The 20,262-nt window shown below is 46.6% G+C and overlaps 1 protein-coding gene across 2 annotated transcripts in view; it reads right to left on the bottom strand.

Moving 5' to 3' along the window:
• Window positions 1-3,202: 3,202 nt before the first annotated feature.
• Window positions 3,203-20,262, bottom strand: part of LOC140398575 (gap junction delta-3 protein-like) — a 54,921-nt gene continuing 37,861 nt past the window's right edge. The window contains exons 2-3 of one of the 2 annotated variants that reach the window (XM_072487391.1): window positions 5,746-5,876; window positions 3,203-4,855 (exon numbers count right to left, since the gene is read on the bottom strand). In XM_072487391.1, the coding sequence (XP_072343492.1) occupies window positions 3,975-4,832 (858 nt within the window). In that variant the 5' untranslated portion in view covers window positions 4,833-4,855; window positions 5,746-5,876 and the 3' untranslated portion in view covers window positions 3,203-3,974. The remainder of the gene's footprint in view (window positions 4,856-5,745; window positions 5,877-20,262) is intronic. The other variant, XM_072487390.1, reaches the window with a different exon arrangement.

Here is a 20,262-nt window from a genome sequence, read left to right on the forward strand (position 1 = left end):
AGACAATCCTATTTGCAGTGGAAGGGAACATTTAAGTTCAAATCGTTGGCGAAAAGTTTAAAAGAAAAATAAGAGCAAGTTTGTATTTATATAGCAACTTTATTCTATCAAAGAAACAATTGAAAGTATTTTGCGACTCCTTAGGCACTGAAGCAGTCCACATGCAAATGCAGCAAGGCCTGGACAATATCCAGGCTTGGGCTGACAAGTGGCAAATAACATTTAGAACATAGAACATACAGTGCAGAAGGAGGCCATTCGGCCCATCGAGTCTGTACCAACCCACTTAAGCCCTCACTTCCACCCTATCCCCGTAACCCAATAACCCCTCCTAACCTTTTTGGTCACTAAGGGTAATTTAGCATGACCAATCCACCTAACCTGCATGTCTTTGGACTGTGGGAGGAAACCGGAGCACCCGGAGGAAACCCACGCAGACACGGGGAGAACGTGCAGACTCCGCACAGACAGTGACCCAGCGGGGAATCGAACCTGGGACGCTGACACTGTGAAGCCACAGTGATATCCATTTGTGCTGCCGTGCTGCCACACATGTACCAGGCAATGACCAATAAGAGAGAATCAAACCATCGCCCCTTGACATTCAATGGCATTACCATGGCTGAATCCCCCACTATGAACATCCTGGAGGTTACCATTGACCACAAACTGAACTGGACTAGCCATATAAATACTGTGGCTACCAGAGCAGGTCAGAGGCTAGGAATCCAGTAGCAAGCAACTCACCTCCTGACTGCCCAAAGTGTCCACCACTTACAAGACACAAGTGTGATGGAATATTCTCCACTTGTCTGGATGAGTGCAGCACCAACAACATGCAAGAAGCTCAACACCATCTAGGTCGAAGCTTCAGGAACTGACCAAGACTCCTTAGACAGCACCTTCCGAAACCATGACCACTACCATCTAGGAAACAGACACATGGGAACACCACCACCAGCTGGAAATTCCCCTCCAAGTCACTCACCATCCTGACTTGGAAATATATCGCTGTTTCTTCATTGCGGCTGGGTTAAAATCCTGGGATTTCCTCCCTAACAGCACTGTGGGTGTACCTACACCACATGGATTGTAGATGTTCAAGAAGCCTGCTCACCACCACCTTCTCAAGCGCAATTAGGGATGAGCAACAATGCTGCTCGAGCCAGCGAAGCCCACATCCCGTAAAAAATGAATTAAAAATAAATAAATAAATGAATTAAAAAATTCACATTGAGAGTTCTCAGTCCTGTAGGCAAACCAACAGGATCCTTGTACACAGGATTGAGATGAATCGGCCATTTGTGGTAGCAACGGTTGAGGGAAAATGTTGATCAGAACACTTGGAAAATTCCCTCCATCTCTTCCACAGTCTCTGGAGATAAATGAGGTTCAGCTGTACAACTTCTGAGGCTTTTGTTTACCATCTTATCTACTCCAAACGATGAAGGGCTCCTTCATTCCTGAAGTGTCAGCCTGGGTCTTGTGCTCAAACCCTGGACGTGGGGGTTAAACTCATATTCCCCTGATTCCGAGGCCACATACAGACAATGAGGGGGGTGGCATAACAAAATCTGGAAATTGCTCACAATGAAAATCGTTACTTTTGTCGTGTTTCGCAGATTCCAATATAATTACATCTTTACTTCCCGAAATTAGGGATGCACCTTTTCTCTCTGATGGGATAGCTTCCATTTTCTCTCCCATCCCCCCCCCCCCCCCCCCCCCCCGCTCGCAGGCCAGATCTGCCACATTGTCTCATCAACCGCACTCACCTTATTCTCTCTCTTAGTACAGCAGATACCTGGTAACACCACAACCTGGAAGTTCCCGTACCAGCTTCCCCGAACAGACCGGAATGTGGCGACTAGCGGCTTTTCACGGTAACTTCATTGGAGCCTACTTGTGACAATACGCGATTATTATTATTATTAAGTTCCCCATCAAGCCACTCACCACCCTGACTTGGAAATACATCGGCGTTCCTGCACTGTCACTGGGTCAAAGTCCTCCCACCCTAGCAGCACTGTGGGTGTACCTACGCCACACGGGCAGCAGCAGTTCAAGAAGGCAGCTCACCACCACCTTTAAAAAAAAAATTTAGAATGCCCAATTCATTTTTTCCAATTAAGGAGCAATTTAGCGTGACCAATCCACCTAGCCTGCACACCTTTGGATTGTGGGGGCGAATCCCACGCAAACACGGGGAGAATGTGCAAACTCCACACGGACAGTGACTCGGGACCGGGATCGAAACCGTGAGGCAGCAGTGCTAACCACTGCGCCACCGTGCTGCCCACATCGACACCTTCTTAAGGGACATTTAGGGATGGACAATAAATGCTGGCCTAGCCAGCAACCCCCACATCCAATGAAAGAATGAAAAATACTTGACCTCTGCTTAACTGCTTTCCTGAAATCTCAGCGGAGATTTAAAAAACTCAGTTGAATAGTCAGGGAAAGTCAAAGGCAATCTCCCTCCCGTCTCTTGATAAATCAACATGCTGTTCCACTGTATTCATTTAAAATATTACTTTAATCACATTTAAAAGGATGTAGAATCAGAAACAGTATCTACAAATGAGCAAACAACAAATATTGCCAAGAACTGTTACACATTTGAGTAAAACGTACTGTCGCTCTGTTACAGTACAAAGTTGGTACCAGCCAACTCCAGTTAAAAGAATTGTTGCAGGTTACGGCATTATCTTATTTTCTAATAATCCTCCCCCCATCTCAGCTTTCACTGTCTCCTCACGGTGCTGACTCGTGTTGCGTACCGACACTCAGCCCTTGGTCATTCTTCAGTATCTCGGCCAACTCCAAGGGTTCATCACAAGACCTCCCATCTACTCCCTCCCTTCCAACTTCCAAACGTTCCCCAATCTCCAATGTTCAATAACTTTTAAAAAGTGTTCTACGGAAATGAAAAACAAAACACATGCAAATTGCTTTCAATTATCTTAGGTTTTTGCCCCAGCAGCATCTAAAGGGTTAATCGTCAATTGCACGAGACTCCAGGGAACCCCTGGAGGGGGGTGGCATTGTGAACTTGGACAACGGAAGTAGGCAGATCACGTTTGAACCCTGTTCCATCCTCACCCATCGTCCATTCACTTTTTGAGCCGGATCGCTGACCAATATTTCCTTCTCTTCCGCCCCCACGCCCGCCAACGCCCCCCCCCCCCCCCCCCCCCCCCGATCCACCAAGAGACCCTTCCTGCAAACCACAGTTGAAACTAACCAGACCAAGCTTGAATCTGGAACTTTTATACATTCACACACTGTACAACTGGGCAAGTGAGGTGGTTGCTGCCAACATCTTGTTGCTACAGCTCATGGATTGTTTTGCCGGACTAGCACCCTTAACCTTCAATCTAGCACCCGTTTCATTAAGATCATTGTAGATTCAATCAGGGATCGTAGGTAAAGGAGAAGAGAGGCGTTTCCACTATAAAATAAAACAATCTTTAAAAAAAAATCTCCAACCTGCGAGATAGTCATTGTGTTTTCTAATCTGACAGGGACCTGCAATGTTGTGTCTTCCTCACCTTTCAGGGAAATACCTGACTGATCCAAGGCCTATTTCCGCTACAATCCATTTGAGTATGGATTCCACCAACTCACTTAACCACACCACTCCCTCCCCGGGAGGATATTCACCCTCAAAGAAAGTGATTGTCTATTTCCAGAATATCTCACTAACCTTAACAACTTCCATTGATCGACTGCAGTCAATCAAATAGCCAGGCAAACGACTGGCCAGATTAAAAGCACAAGCATTATGAAAGAGAGAAACTGGATTCAAATGAATGAAATCAATTTTGTTCCGTGTCCATGGTCCCACAGAAGGTTTTGATCAGATCCAATTTTGCGCATTTTAAGATTCCAGATCCTGTTTTTCTTTGCTTGGGACACCAAGGATTGTCCCTTACAAAAGTCAATGATTGATCAGATCCTGCACCAGTTTCTTCTCAGATATTAAGAGGGGGTTTCTTTGCACTGGATTGCGAGGACCTTCCACTGTTACTGCTGCCTAAAGATTTGGTCTGATGACTAGACTCCATGTCAGAATGGCTGGTGTTGTGGTTCTTTGCATCTTTCTTGTCTATTAACTGGACCGAGTGGGGGTCCCTACCCCTCTCGTAGTCAATGTTTGAGCGGTTCTGCTGTTCGCAGGATTTCAGTGGCCTCCTGTAAAACAGTTTGTGAAGAATGTGCAGCAACTCAACAAGGCTGATGATCGCCGAGAGGACGCCGACTATAAAATAGAACATTAAAAACACCGTCTTCTCCATTGGCCGGGAGACAAAACAATCCACGATGTGAGGACATGGGAAGCCAGTGCACAGAAAGCGGGCTTCGATTGTGAAGCCGTATATTAAACACTGTGAAACGATGAGGCCAATCTCAGTCAGCAGACGCAGAATCACGTGAGTAATGTAACACTTCTGTATCCTTGGCGTCCCATCGAGGGCCTGCTCTTTCCTTTGCAGGATGCCAACTTTCACTTGCTGCTCTTCGTCCTTCGAGGACTGGTGCATGGCGTACACCACAAACAGCAGGGACGGCACGGACAGGATCACTATGTGGAATACCCAGAACCTGAACGGAGAAATGGGAAACGCCTTGTTGTAGCACACCTGCTTGCAGCCAGGTTGCAACGTGTTGCAGGCAAACTCCTCTTGTTCATCCTCAAAAATGTCACTCCCCACCGTGGCCAGGACAAGGATACGGAAAATCATCATGAGGAGGAGCCAAATGCGACCCAGCATCGGGGAGTGGCTCTTGATTGATTCCAGCAGGTCGCTCAAGAAACTCCATTCTCCCATTGCAGCTCAGTCCCGTTTCCTACCTGCAGAAAGGGAGTTAAAAAAAAATTCATCAGCGACACACAAAGTAACTCAATTAACATTGTCCACTCTTAATTGCCTTAATTAGTGTCTTAATTACTGCCAGTTTAGCATTACGGTTTCACATTTGCTGAAAACTAGAACGAGATTGATCCCTATGCCTGGTTCAGATTCCAATTCAGGTCCCAGCATTGAACGAACAGTCATGTCCCACCAACTCTTTTCTTTAATAAATTTAGAGTACCCAATTCATTTTTTCCAATTAAGGGGCAATTTAGCGTGGCCAATCTAGCTTGCACATCTTTGGGTTGTGGGGGCGAAACCCATGCAAACACGGGGAGAATGTGCAGACTCCACACGGACAGTGACCCAGAATTGAACCTGGGACCTCGGTGCCGTGAGGCTGCAGGGCTAACTCCCTGTGCCACCGTGCTGCCCGTCCCACCAACTCAACTGGAGAAACCGAGCATCGCTGTACCGGTTGATGCATTTGAAACCAGATTTTTCCGTTGCGGGAAAAGTGCATTCTGCAACAGCGTCACTCGATCCGCAGTTACGGAAGAATTCCATTGCATCTCTCCCTGCACTGAATTAATACGCTGCTCCTACACCGACGAAGAACAATGCCATCTACCTAGTCCAAGTTCTCTAATCAGTGGAAGCTCTCCATCCAAGTTGGAGCAATTGGACCCGACTCCATGTACCAGCAATGGAAACAAGAAGCAATACACTACTTCTCAACCCTGTGCGTGAATTTGACACAGCTGAATAAGGCCACGTGACCATAAATGGCTTTCTGCCAGGAAATTCGGGGGGTGGAGGGGGTGGAAAAGTTGCCAGGATACACCTGTTGACTTTCTACCAAAACCAAAGTTGAAACGGAGTTACTTACGGTGCTCTGGTTTTTAAGACACTCATCGTGCCTCTGAAGTGTTGCTAAGGAACACCCACATTAATTCTGTCAAACAAATGTAACCTCTATAGCAGTGGAGGTCTGAAGCCAGTTTCAGCGATAAGTGAACCCTGTCATTTGGGAAAACATGATTATAGGTTTGTACAAAACTTCGACAGGACACCACTGAGCAAGAATGCACAGAAACGCCTAATCCCTGTCGTAAAGCAATGTACGCAAGTGTCTAGTTGCATGACATTTTATTGACCGAGCCTTATTAGTAATATCCCATTCACTACTGGGAGTCTTGCTACTTTATGCAACTTGCTCCTGCAGAGTGCATTGACACGAGAACCCAGCAACACAAGTAGCAATCCTCCAGAGATTTCTCCTGGGGTCTGTTGGCCATTCTACCGAATAAATGGGGTAAATCTTTTGAGGCTCCCTTCCTGCTGTAGCATCTCACTTAAGAGAATGTGAGGGGCAGCACGGTGGCGCAGTGGGTTAGCCCTGCTGCCTCACACCGCCGAGGTCCCAGGTTCAATCCCGGCTCTGGGTTACTGTCCGTGTGGAGTTTGCACATTCTCCGTGGGTTTCGCCCCCACAACCCAAAGATGTGCAAGGTAGGCGGATTGGTCATGCTAAAATTGCCCCTTAATTGGAAAAAATTAATTGGGTACTCTAAATTTATTTTTTTTAAAAGAGAATATGGATTGGAGAATTAAACCCAGAGGTCAGTGTGACTAACTTGTAACATCCCCTATTGTCCAAGTCGTTCAATAAAATTGGGTGGGGGGGTGGGACTGCTGGCCAAGTGTGCTGATTTCTAATGGAGATTTTCCTGATCCACACTATCAACAAGCAGTCTCCAAAGATGTAACAACAACAACAACAACTTGTATTTATATAGCACCTTCAATATAACAGAATGTGCATTCACAGAGGCATCAGAAAACAAAAGATGTTCACCAAGCAACTTAAGAAATATTAAGGTAGATCGCAGTAGGCTTGGTCAAATATGCCAGTTTTAAATGCCACTTAAAGGGGGAAAGTGAGCCGGAGAGGCAGAGAGGGCTAGGGTAGAAATTCAAGAAACTAGAGTTTTGGTTAGCCAAAGGCACAGGCCGCAGTGTTGCGGTGACAGAAAGGAGGGATGACGAAGAGGCCAGAATGAAGAGGAGCACAGATTGTTTTTACGGGGCTGCAGGAACTAACATATATGGACAGGAGCAATTCAAAAACTTTTTTTGCCATAAAGTTAGAGTATCCAATTATTTGTTTTCCAATGAAGGGGCAATTTAGCCTGTCTAATTCACCTACCCTGCACATTTTTGGGTTGTAGGGGTGAGCCCCACGCAGTCGCGGGGAGAATGTGCAAATTCCACACGGACAGTGACCCAAGGTCGGGATCGAACCTGGGACCTCAACGCTGTGAAGCAGCAGTGCTAACCACTGCTCCACCGTGCTGCCCAAGAGCAATTCAAAAACAAGGGTGAGAATCTTAAAATTGAGGTGCTGCTTAACTGGGAGCGAATGCAGGTCAGCAAACATGGAGTGATGGGTGAATGGGATTTAATGCAAGTTAGGATAGGGGCAGCAGAGCTTTGGACAACTTGAGATTGATGGACGTTAGAATGGGCGCAGCAAACCATGAGTGCGTTGGAATGGGCAGCACGGTGGCGCAGTGGTTAGCACTGCAGTCTCACGGCGCCGAGGTCCCAGGTTCGATCCCGGCTCTGAGTCACTGTCCATGTGGAGTTTACACATTCTCCCAGTGTTTGCGTGGGTTTCGCCCCCACAACCCAAAGATGTGCAGGGTAGGTGAATTGGCCACGCTAAACTGCCCCTTAATTGGAAAAAGTGAATTGGGTATTCTAAATTTATTTTAAAATAGTGTGTTGGAATAATCAAGTCTAGACACGTGAATAAAGTATTCGACAGTAGAGGGGAAGAATAGAAGAATAAGTTTTAGGAGGCCAATAGTCGATATCGGAAAACTGCCCTTGTCATTAAAAGTGAGCAGTGTAGACTGGGTAGATGCTGGGATGGCCCGAGTATAATAGGTGCCAGGAGCACAGGACTTCTCCCCTGGGTGCAGACAGACACACAGCATGGAAGAGCCGCTCGGTATTATCAATAAACCTTTATTGTTGTTAGTCCCTGGCCGCTAGTTATTGCAACCCAGTACTTCTACAAACAGGAAAAGAATCCTGGATAGTTGTCTGAAGCGGGGTGCTGAGGTCGATTATAAATCCCCCAGTGCTGTTCCACCCAAGATCAGAAAACCCAGCATGGACAGGAATCAAACTTGGAACTTCTCTATCCTGTATGGGGGAAGTATGTCCAATATGGGAACTGAATCCTATGTTATATTGGTCAATCTTTAATTTACTTATTAAAAAAATAATGGTTAACAGCGGTTGCCATGCTGGGTACCAAGGGAAGCAACGTTCTTGAATCTCAGGATTCAAGTTTGTCAAAGGCTGGTTTCCTGAGCTTTTATGGGATTGTCTACTGCTGTGTAACAACAGCAAAAGTGCTTCAAAAAAAGCTCAAGGAAGTGCCCAAACTAAGATCAGAGAAAGAGAATTCTAAAGTAAGGGGACAAAATGGCTGGAAGCTGCAGTCTAAATGGTGAAGCATTGGAAGGTTAGGGCAAAGATCCACAATTCAAACTGCATCATGAACACAGCACTGAGCGAGGTTGCAGGAAAAAAACTACTGAACTCGGGACACTGGTGGAGAAACAGATTCGCTCTGCAACTCCACTAATATTCTGTGGATAGAGTAAGCCCCTTCCTGTCAAAGGGAAAGTTTTCAATATCTCCTTTACGGGAATTGCTACGGACAGCTGGATTAGGCCACTTTCTTGTCTCCCCCCCCCCATCCCCTTAGACTCGGTCAAGAATCTATCTATCTTAGCCTGAAGAATATGCAATGACCCAGCCTCCACTGCTCTTTGGGGAAGAGAGTTCTACAGACTAGCAAATCCCTGAGAGAAACAAATTCTCATCTCATAGTTTCAAAGCGTGTTCCCTAGTTCCAGTCTTTCAGCATCCACCCTGTCAAGTCCCTTCGGGGTCTTCTATGTTTCAATAAGGTCACCTCTCCATCTTCAAAACTCCCGACAGATACAGGCCCAACCTTTCCTCGGAAGATAATCTCTGCATCCCAGAAACCAGTCGGATGAACCTTCTCTGAAATGCTTCGAATGCAATTATGTTGCTCCTTAAATAAGGAGATCCAAACTGTACACATTACTGCCCATACGGTCTCACCAATCTTTTGTACAATTGTTGCAACTTTCCTACTTTTATATTCCATTCTCCTTGCAATATTCCATTTGCCTTGATGATGGCTTGTTGCACCGCCGTACTAACCTTTTGTGCTTCATGTACCAGGGCACATAGACCACTCTGTAACTCAGGAGTTTTGCAATCTCTCTCTATTTAAATAATATGCAGCTTTCTATTCTTTGTGCCAAACTGGACAAGTTCATATTTTCCCACGTTATAACCCATCTGCCAAACCTTTGCCCACTCATGGAGTCTATCTATATCCCTTTGCAGGCTCCTTGACCAAGATCTTCACTGAGTTGGGCTGATTTGGGAGCCCTTCAAGAATGCTGGGCAGGTCCTGATTCCGGGATTCCTGACCCCATTCCCGGGTTGTCTGATTTTCAGGAGCGCCTTTATAAAGGATTCAGGTTAGTTCCTGGCAAAACCCACATCCAACATTCTCGACCTGTCCAGACCCATTGTGGACATAGACATGTCCTACGCAATTTTCGTGGTGTCAGGCCAGGGTTTTAAAGAGTGTGGTTCACAGCCCATCAGAGGAGTCATAAGCCCTCATCTGCATGAGGGCACCTTCTAAAAGTTAAGTTCAAAGGGTTCTTCTCATGGCCCTTGCCCACCCACCATGGCCCCACATGCCTCCTATGCCAAGCACTGCCCTTTCATCAACCTCCCATGCCTCTCGTGCCCCTATACCAAGCTTGACCCTTCCACCCACTTTCCCCCTTGGTCCATCATGCCCCCTTTGCTAAGCTCATAGAATTCCAACAGTGCAGAAGGAGGCCATTCAACCCATCGAGTCTGCACCGACCCTCTGAAAGGGCACCCTCCCGAGTCCCACTCCCCTGCCGTATCCCCATAACTCCACCTAACCTGTCTATCTTTGAACACGAAGGGGCAACTTAGCATGACCTAGCATGACCAATCTACCTAACCTGCACATATTTGGACTGTGGGCAGAAACCAGAGAACCCAAGGAGGAAACCAACACAGATACGGGGAGAAAGTGCAAACTCCACACAGTCATCTAAGGCCAACTGGTATTGTGAGGCAGCAGTGCTAAACACTATGCCACCGTGCTTTTCGACCTCTGCCCTCTCCTTGCACCCACACCCCTTTGTCCCTTATGCCTCCAATGCAAAATTCTGCCCTTCTACCCAACACCAAGCTCTGCCCTTCTACACACTCAATAAAAATAAAATTTACACACCTCATTATGTATGCTTGGCCGAGAGCCCAGACATCCATTAAAGTACTGAAAACCCGTGTCCCGAAGAAAACATACTGTCCCAACTACATTCCTACTAACTCGCTCTGTTTGAATAGCTTCCTGTGCCACAGTGCCATGGTCAATGTGCTCACCCATCCTGCAGCCCCTGCTTTCATCCATACAAGTTGAAAGATCCTCAAACCTATTGGAAAATTGCAAAGGCTGAGGCTCCTCCATTCAATCCTCTCAATCTCCATGCCAGCCTCACTCGCAGGCACATCCTCCTTTCTCTGACCACTGACCAAAGCAGAAGACCTGAGTCTAAAGCTTGTGACTATCTCCTGGAACAAATTGTCCAGGTAACATTACCCCTCCCTACTCCATTGAAGTGTCCGAAATGCAGCTTATTATTATTGGCAGCACGGTAGCACAAGTGGATAGCACTATAACTTCACAGCACCAGGGTTCCAGGTTCGATTCCCTGCTGGGTCACTGTCTGTGCAGAATCTGCATGTTCTCCCCGTGTCTGCATGGGTTTCCTCCGGGTGCTCCGGTTTTGTCCCACAGTCCAGAGACGTGCAGGTTAGGTGGATTGGCCATGCAAAATTGCCCTTAGTGACCAAAAAGGTTAGGGGGGGGGGTTATTGGGTTACGGGGATAGGGTGGAAGTGAGGGCTTAAGTGGGTTGGTGCAGACTCGATGGGCTGAATGGCCTCCTTCTGCACTGTATGTTCCATAAAAAAAATTTTTTAATCTCCCAGCCAAGGTTCCTGGAGCCACAGACACTTACTGCAGACGCCTTGGATCACAGTGGAGTCCATACGCTCCCACATTCTGCAGCTGCAACACATTTAGTTCTGCCATCTTTATAGTGTTTCAATTAAGTAATTATTCAACTAGTTCAGGGGGCAGCACGGTGGCGCAGTGGTTAGTACTGCTGCCTCATGGCGCTGAGGTCCCAGGTTCAATCCTGGCCCTGGGTCACTGTCCGTGTGGAGTTTGCACATTCTCCCCGTGTCTGCGTGCGTCTCACCCCCTCAACTCAAAGATGTGCAGGATAAGTGGATTGGTAACGCTAAATTGCCCCTTGATTGGAAGAAATGAATTGGGTACTCTAAAAAAATTATTAAATTATTCAACGAGTTCAATGTTGATCAATGCCTCCAGTCCTGTCAATGATTTAAATTATATACGGAAATACTCACCAGCCAATCACCTATCTGCTTTCCTGTGATGTCACACCTCGATGTTTCTGATTGGTTCCTGGATGGCTGCTTTATATCCCCCCTGTGAAATTCCGAAACCTTTGAAAGGCTACAGCAACATTTTTTGCCAATCACAGATCCACTTTCTTTTCCTCTTAACTTCAGCGGCCTTAGTAACCCGCAATGCCCTTCAACAAGAAAATCTGAAGTTCTGGTCCTTGTGTTTAATTCTCTCCCATGGCCCCTCTCATCCTATCTGCAATACGCCCCTTACATAGATACATAGAACATACAGTACAGTGGATCTTCACCAAACATAGCCTTTCTCCAAATCTTGTCTTGGGTTAATCCCGCTCAGTGAAACTCCACTTTCTGCCTCACTCCAGCTTTTTAAAAAAAAAACCTTCATTGAACCCAAGCCTTTTGGATTCCGCTTCTAAAGGTTGCTCCTGCTCCTGCCAATGGTGAAGCTCTGTGAGATGTTTCCTTTTGGGGGATGTCAAAGGCACAATATAAATGCAGGTTGCTAATGTCCACCGATGCTGTAAATAGCTGTGAGGTGATGTGGATGGGGGAGAATTCTAACAATCTCAGTTACTCAACATCCATCCTCCACAAATGAAATGCATCTCCTAACGAGATTCCCAACCAGCGCCTTTGCCCTGTCCCAGTCTATTTATTGCTGACCAATTGGAGCCATAGGTTTAACTCTTTAAATTCACTTGTGGCCAATAGTAAGTCCTTCTGTGGGACAATCGGCATCATCTGTGCTGTCTGCCTGGTGTAATGGCTCGCACAAAAAGTCAATGAGTCCCTCATTAAAGTCATTATTAAGGGCAGAAGGGGAGGGCGGCGAGAGGGGGATTCTGATTGATCCCCACTCAGTTGTGATATTCAATCATAATTGAGATATGCAGCTCCAGACACACCCTCGCTCTGATTATAGCAATGGCCCTTCGAGCAGCTGGTGGCCGGATTAAGAACTCGGCATCGCAACTGATTTGGCAGCAACAGCTGCCCAGCACAACTGGGAAGACTGAAAGAGGAACTACAGAGCCAATAAGGTATACCGTGCAAGCTGGCAAATAGGTCACCTGTGTGGATCATACACATCCCACATTTGTTTCCTGATTAATACAAGACCTGGGGGGGTGTAAAATTGACAATGACTACCTGCTTTAGAAGCTGTCTGATATTCATTTGCCGGGATTACCAGTCACAATGCCAGGACTACAAGTTGACAAAATCTACCATTGTAAATCGGAATGATTTATTCATAATATTTCTCCAACAGCACTTTGCAAACCTGCTGCCAAGAAGGACAAGGGTAACAGGCTGATGGTGGGGACACCATCACCTTCCCCTCCCGGATCACCCACCACCCGCACTTGGAAATGTATCATCAGAGCAAAATACTGCAGACACTGCACATCTGCAACAAAGGCAGAAAATGATGGAAAAGTTCAGCAGGTCTGGCAGCATCTGCAAGGAGGGAAGCAAAGTTCACATTGAGTCCAATATGGACTCCTCTTCAGAAATGTATCGCCAATTCTTCACTGTCACTGGGTCAAAAAAACTGGAAGTACCCAACATATACTCCTGCACACAGACTGCAGCAGATCAGCACCTTCTCAAAGGCAATTAGGGACGGGCAATAGATGCTGGCTTTGCCTGTGATGCTGACACCCCACTAACAAAACAAAATTCGTGCTCAAAAAGAGCCCACCATCTATTATTATGGGGTTTATCTTCAGCATGTGTGTTACTTGAGTAGGATTGGCATGGAAGTAGAACCCTCTTTTTAGGTAACCATATAAAGAACAGAAAGAAAATTTGCCCGATGGCTTATGCCAGTGGGCAATGTGTGTGTCTGTGTGAGGCACGTGGACCAGAAAGGCTTCATGTTCGAACATCCTTGAGGAGTGGGGCTGCAATTGGAAGTTTAGTGGGCCCCAGGGTCAATGATTTGGGAAAACAGGAGAAAAATCAGCCATGGAATTCATTGAATGGATGAGTTAATGGGATGAATGCCTTATCCCGTGCATTTATTTGTGTGATAACGGTTATCCTTGATCACTCTTCTGTGAAGTAACTGAAGCACGTGGGTCTTCGTGGTGACAACATGTACTGTACAACAGGACACTACAAGCTACGGGCATCTCTGGCTGGAACACAAGTGAAGAACAAGTACATGGCCAAGTTACTGATGGCCCTGGAACTGGACCACAAGGATGCAGTCAGCGACAAGATGGGAGAATCACTGAATGGTTACGGCGTAGGAGGAGGCCCATCGTGTCTGCACCGGCACGCCAAAGGAGCATCATGACTTACTGCCATTACCCTGCCTTTTCCCCTGCCCCTGCACACGGTTTATATTCAAATAATCACCTAATGCCCTCTTCAATGCTTCAATTGAAGCTGCCTCCACCACGCTTCCTGGCCGTGCATTCCAAACCGCGGGGGACAATGGAAACAGCACAGTACAATCCTGAGGAGGCCGCAATCCATTCAATACTGGGAATGAAGGTAAAAATACATTTCATTTTGTTATTTAATTAGTCTAATTTTAATAACTAAAATGAATAACCATAACACTTGGTAATGAGAACTCTTTGCTGCTTGCTGTGGCATATCAGGTGGAGGAATTGGAGCCAATAGCTGCCAAGGCCTCTGATATCAAGCTTCAAATCACACCAGGCATAGTGGTTTTGGCACTTGCGTTGTCTCACCTTGCTGCTTGGCTGGTGGCCACCCCTGGGAAGATCTGACTGGTATCTGTTCTGAATTGAAAGGGATCAGGATATTGGTGAGCCAATGACAAATCGTGTGCTAAGGCTAAATATCAGCCAATCTCCCTCAAGTCCTGTGAGCCCCAAGCTCTCCGACAGATTGGTCTGAATGGTCATTCAGTACGTGAGAATTATTGTGTTTCACAGCTGTTGGTTTCTATCCATTTGAGTGATGTCAGCACCAATAATAACAATTTGGGCGGACGTGTCGAGCTCACATCCTGAATGACATTTGTGCTAACCTGGGTTGTTTGTCCACAGACTACCATACTGTGTGAATCATAGAATGATTAAAGCATGGAAGGAGGCCATTCGGCCTGTTGTATCCATGTCAGCTCTTGATAGAGGTGTTCAAACAATCTATAGGAACAATCCATTATTCCTGCTCCCCAGCCTTTACCCTTGGGCTGCTATTCCATGTACTCCTTTGAACCCCATCACGGGCGGCGCGGTAGCACAGTGGTCAACACTGTTGTTTAACAGCACCAGGGTCCCAGGTTCGATTCCGGCTTGGATCACTGTCTAGGCGGACTGCACCTTCTCTCTGTGTCTTGCGTGGGTTTCCTCCAGGTTCTCCGGTTTCCTCCCACAAGTCCCGAAAGACGTGCTATTAGGTGAATTGGAAATTCTGAATTCTCCTTCCGTGTACCCGAACAGGCGCTGGAATGTGGCGACTAGGGGCTTTTCACAGTAACTTCAATGCAGTGTGAATATAATGAAATGAAAATCGCTTATTGTCACAAGTAGGCTTCAATGAAGTTACTGTGAAAAGCCCCTAGTTGCCACATTCCGGCGCCTGTTCGGGGAGGCTGGTACGGGAATTGAACACTATCCCCGAACAGGCGCCGGAATGTGGCGACTAGGGGCTTTTCACAGTAACTTCATATATAAGCCTACTTGTGACAATAAAGATTATTATAATTGTTTCTATTCATATAATTTTCCGAATTCCCATTTTTGAATTTGCCTCCTCTATATTCTCAGGCCTCACAATCCAGATCCTGACCCCTCGCTGCCTGAGTACGTTTTTCCTCACGCTGTGTTTGGTTCTCTGGCCAATCACCTTAAGTTCAGTGTTCTCCAGTTCTTGGCCCTTCCACCAATGGGAACAGTTTCTCCCTCTCGGCTGACCAGACCCCTCATGATTTTGAGCACCTCTATCAAATCTCCTTTCGACCTTCTCTTCTCCAAGGAAAACAGTCCCAACTTCAGCAACCTATCCAGGGAATCAAAGTCCCTCAATCCTGAAGCCATTCGAGACTTCTGGTAGTGGCATGTAGGAGGAGGTCGCACATAAGGTAGCTCCCACCAGGTGGTCTTGTTTTTTGGTCCTTTTTGCCCGGTTCCTGAGGGATTTGGGTGAACAAACCCAGCCCATCTAATTGTATTAGGCATCTGTCGGCGAAAGTATGTCGAAAGTTACAGGTTGGTGGCAAGAAGGCTACAGTTGGTAATCCTTCGGAGCCAGGAAGTTCATGAGGCTCATTGGGAGGGAAGATGGCAGACGCGGCCTCGGCGGGTGTGGTCGCTCCTATTATGGTGAAACGCTGACTGGGGTGCTGGCACAAGGGTTTGAAAAGCAATTTGAGATACGTTTTGATAAGCAAGGAAAGACGATGATGGAAACCCTCAAAAAGTCAATTGAGGTGGCGCTTAGAGAGCAGCCGAGAAAAACCTCCGAGGCTGTGAAGGAACATGGCGAGGTGTTGAAGGGTGCAGAGGCAGCCTGGTCACAGCATAGAGACCAAATCCTCGTTGGAAGCTGAGATACTGCTGGTGGAGGAGATGGACAAGAATCTGAAGGAAAAGGTGGATGACCTGGAGAACAGGTCGAGGAACCTCAGAATCGTGGGGTAGAGGACCCGAAGCCAACCAAGTACATTTTTCAGATGTTCACTGAGCCGGTGGGGTGGGGGTGGAGAGGTGCCTGCCGAGTTGGATAGGGCCCATCAAACACTCTGGCAGAACATTCAGTGGGAAGGTCCCTTCTTCCTGGGTGAGCAAAGCAGAGTACTCGGCCATGGTTATTTCAGACCTTCCTCTGCAGTTGGTGAACTTGGTATTGGGGAGGGAATTAGATTCTCTCTTGTTGGAGATGGTCATTGCCTGGCACTTGTGTGGCATGAGAGTCACTTACTACTTCTCAGCCCAAGCCTGAATGTTGTCCAGGTCTTGCTGCTTATTGACACGGACTGCTTCAGGAGTCGCGAATGGTGCTGAACACTGTGCAATCATTAGCAAACATCCTCACCTCTGACCTCACCATGAAGGGAAGGCAATGGATGAAGCAGCCAGATCTGGCAATATAGATATGCCTCATCGTGCAGAAGGTTCCTTAAATGAATCAAGAGAGAACTTTTATTTCAATAGTTATAACTTCAGGTTATAATCAAGTTGTCAGATCATTTGTGCTACACTAATTTCTTTTCTCATCTCCAGGTGTACTGTCCCCATGGAATGACATTGGTTCCAGAGACAATGGCAACCTACCAATATTTTGCCCTGTTGGCCATTCATCTGGTAGCTTTCAAAGCAAGCATTCATATCACTCATCAACTTTGGTCTTGCCCTCACACCAACGCCAGTCTGCATGTACCCAGATAAGATGGCAATTAGGAGTGGAAACTTGTGGCTTTTCCACTCCCTCAATAATTCCCAAACTGACCGGGTTCAGAGGATGTGTCTCCAGGTCCTCACATTGACCCTTCCCACCCTAAAGCTCGTCGTACTTTCTTTGGTGCCGGTCTTTGGATTGGAGCCTACCATTCCTAAAACTCCCGAGTACATATTCAGTTTTTCTTTCCACCCTGTTCATTGATTTTTTTTTTTGTCCTTTTGCTTCCCAGATGAAATGAAATGAAATGAAAATTGCTCATTGTCACGAGTAGGCTTCAATGAAGTTACTGTGAAAAGCCCCGAGTCGCCACATTCCGGCGCCTGTTCGGGGAGGCTGTTACAGGTATTGAACCGTGCTGCTGGCCTGCCTTGTTCTGCTTTCAAAGCCAGCGATTTAGCCCAGTGTGCTAAACCAGCCCCTCAGAACCAGATTCTTCAACTGTGGAAGTGACATTGAGTTGTTTGGATCTCTTGCGCTCTCGGATATTAACCTAATCTACGTTTCTTCAGTGAGATATGCCTCCACCTTAATCTGAATTTTCTCCTTTTTCCCAAAGGCTCGCTTTTTCACTTCTCACGACCAACTCCTGTTGCTCCTGTTTGACCTTTGGCCACGGATGACTTACAGCTAATTAAGTTGAATAATTATCATTACAGCAACTAGCATTTCAATGAGTGGTTAGCCTTACTGTATTAGTGGCGGAAAAAAAGAATGTTTTCCAGAGTAGCGTTTGACTTCCATCTTGCAAGTCATTACATTTCATTACAAATGGCCCCATTACAAAATAGGAAGAACTTGAACTGATGGAGAGACATTCAGAACCTCAGAACATCTCAAAGCACATTACAGCCAATTAAGTACTTGTCAAGCGTAGTCACTGTTGTACAGTTGTAAATATAAAGCCAATCTCTGCATAGCAAACTCTGGCAATCGACAAGGTCATAAAAACCAGATAACTTGTTTCAGCGATATTGGTTGAGGGATGAATTATAGGACACGTAGGGGAACGTCCCTCCCCTTCAACGTAGCACTGTGGGATATTTCACATCTACCTGAGAGGCACACAAGGTTACTGTTTAGCACTTCATCTTATGGGCAGGGCCTCCGATAGTGTAGCACCCTTTGAGTAAGGCACTAGCAAAGTTATCCTACCTAATGCTCAAGTCTCAGTGGGTCTTGAACCCATGAGTTTCTGACTCAAAGGCAAGAACGCCACCATTGAGACACGCAAAATGGCCTTTCCGCTACCACACTGAAAAGAATTCCACAGAATCTGTGCCCTTATTCACAATCTGGGACAACCCTCACTAAATCTGTGACTTACATTGCCTTCTTCCATCTCCATTGGGTTAATATCTCAGAGTAACAAGCAGAGGAATGTTTAAGGACGGGACACATCAAAACTTGTCAGCTATTATCACCAACAATGTTGTAGTCACATCCCCATTTTCATTTCTCCTCCAAAGGAATGCAGGACAGAAGTTTATTCAAATTGATTGAGAATTCTCCATGTTGTTATTCTCATAAACTATTTCCTTCTTGTATTTATTCCCTCCTCTTGAGGATGTTGATCCGTGTAGGGGTACAGTTCAGAGGTTCATAGACTCTCTAAAGTGCAGAAGGAGGCCATTCGGCCCATCAAGTCTTCCCTGACCCGCTGGAAGAGCACCCTAGCCCATAACCCCACCTAACCTTTGGGCAATTTGGGCATCCTTTGGACACTAAGGGGCAATTTAGCGTGGCCAGCCCACTTAACCTACACATCTTTGGACTGAGGGAGGAATCCGGAGCACCCGGAGGAAACCCACGCAGACATGGGGGAGAATGTGCAAACCACACAGACAGTCACCCAAGGTTGGAATTGAAACCGGATCCCTGGCGCTGTGAGGCAGCAGTGCGAACCACTGTGCCACAGTTGCAGATAATCCTCTAGAATCTCACTCGAGTAGTCATTATGTACATGGGACACGAAGCAATGGATGTGCCTGGAAACTACGGGCCAGAGATTATCTTTCCCTCCATATCTTTCTCAATTCCTGCATACACTGCTAACTGGGTCAGAATTACACTGGCATAGGGACCCACCCTTTTTTAAAAAAGAAATTTAGCGTACCCAATTCATTTTTGTTTCCAATTAAGGGGCAATTTAGTGTGGCCAATCCTCCTACCCTGCACATCTTTGGGTTGTGGAGGTGAAACCCACACAAACACGGGGAGAATATGCAAACTCCACACGGACAGTTACCCAGAGCCGGGATCGAACCTGGGACCTTGGCGCCGTGAGGCAGCAGTGCTATCCACTGCGCCACCAAGCTGCCCGTAGTGACCCACCCTTAATTGTAACAGTTCCAGGATATAATTGGAGCAGAAATGCAGAACAAAAACTGGCTGTGCCAGCAACGCCGCAGCTGAATTGTCTTTACTCGACACCTACACCCATACGCACTCCAGCGGGAAAGTCATTGAATAGGAATCAGAGGCTGACTCCTAATTTCCCTTGTCCCCTGGTTCAACTCAGCAAATTCAGCAGATGATCAGTTTTCTTTTTAATTTTACTGCTGTGTTCTGTCCACTTCCATTTGTTGGCCTGTTTCTGGTTGTGCTTTTACCCCACTCCATTTGCATGCTTGATTGGCTGGTACTGTTGCAGAGTCAGCCTTTAATAGACCATCATTGCTACAATTACATCTTGTAACTGCAACAATTCAGGGTGGGTCATTCTTGCAGTGCAACTCTGATCCAGCTATCAGTAGATGTGAAGATTGTGAGAGATAGGCAGAGAGGGGAAAAGAAGCTGCCTCTCCCTTGGCTTTGACCTTAGATTTCGCTGTGCCACCCTGATACCAACTAATTGCCTCTGAATCAAAGTACAAAGAGGCAATTGCAGTTGAAACAGAAAGAGATCCTTCCAATGTCTGTAGTCACAACACCGGGGAATGTGAAAAATGTACCTGTCTGAATGGTAATATTGTCCCAAGTTCGAATGAATAGTTTTGCATCATTACTTCTCCATTTACCCCCTCGTCCCCAATGTATTCCTTTAAAAAAAAAAATTAGAGTACTCAATTCATTTTTTCCAATTAAGGGGCAATTTAGCGTGGCCAATCCACCTAGCCTGCATTTCTTTTGGGCTGTGGGGGCGAAGCCCACGCAAACACGGGGAGAAACTCCACACGGACAGTGACCCAGAGCCGGGATCGAACCTGGGACCTCGGCGCCATGAGGCAGCAGGGCTAATCCACTGCTCCACCGTGCTGCCCTATGTATTCCTTCTGTGCTCCAAGCCAGCCACATTGGGTTAGTGGTTCAACTTCCATCTTTTGCTAAAAACGAGCTTCAGTTTAGGCAGGGAAACCGGTTCTGGCCCTTGGACTTTGAGAGATTGTGAAACTGTTTTCTG

The sequence above is a fragment of the Scyliorhinus torazame genome, chromosome 21, assembly GCF_047496885.1.
Source record: "Scyliorhinus torazame isolate Kashiwa2021f chromosome 21, sScyTor2.1, whole genome shotgun sequence".
Lineage (NCBI taxonomy): Eukaryota > Metazoa > Chordata > Chondrichthyes > Carcharhiniformes > Scyliorhinidae > Scyliorhinus > Scyliorhinus torazame.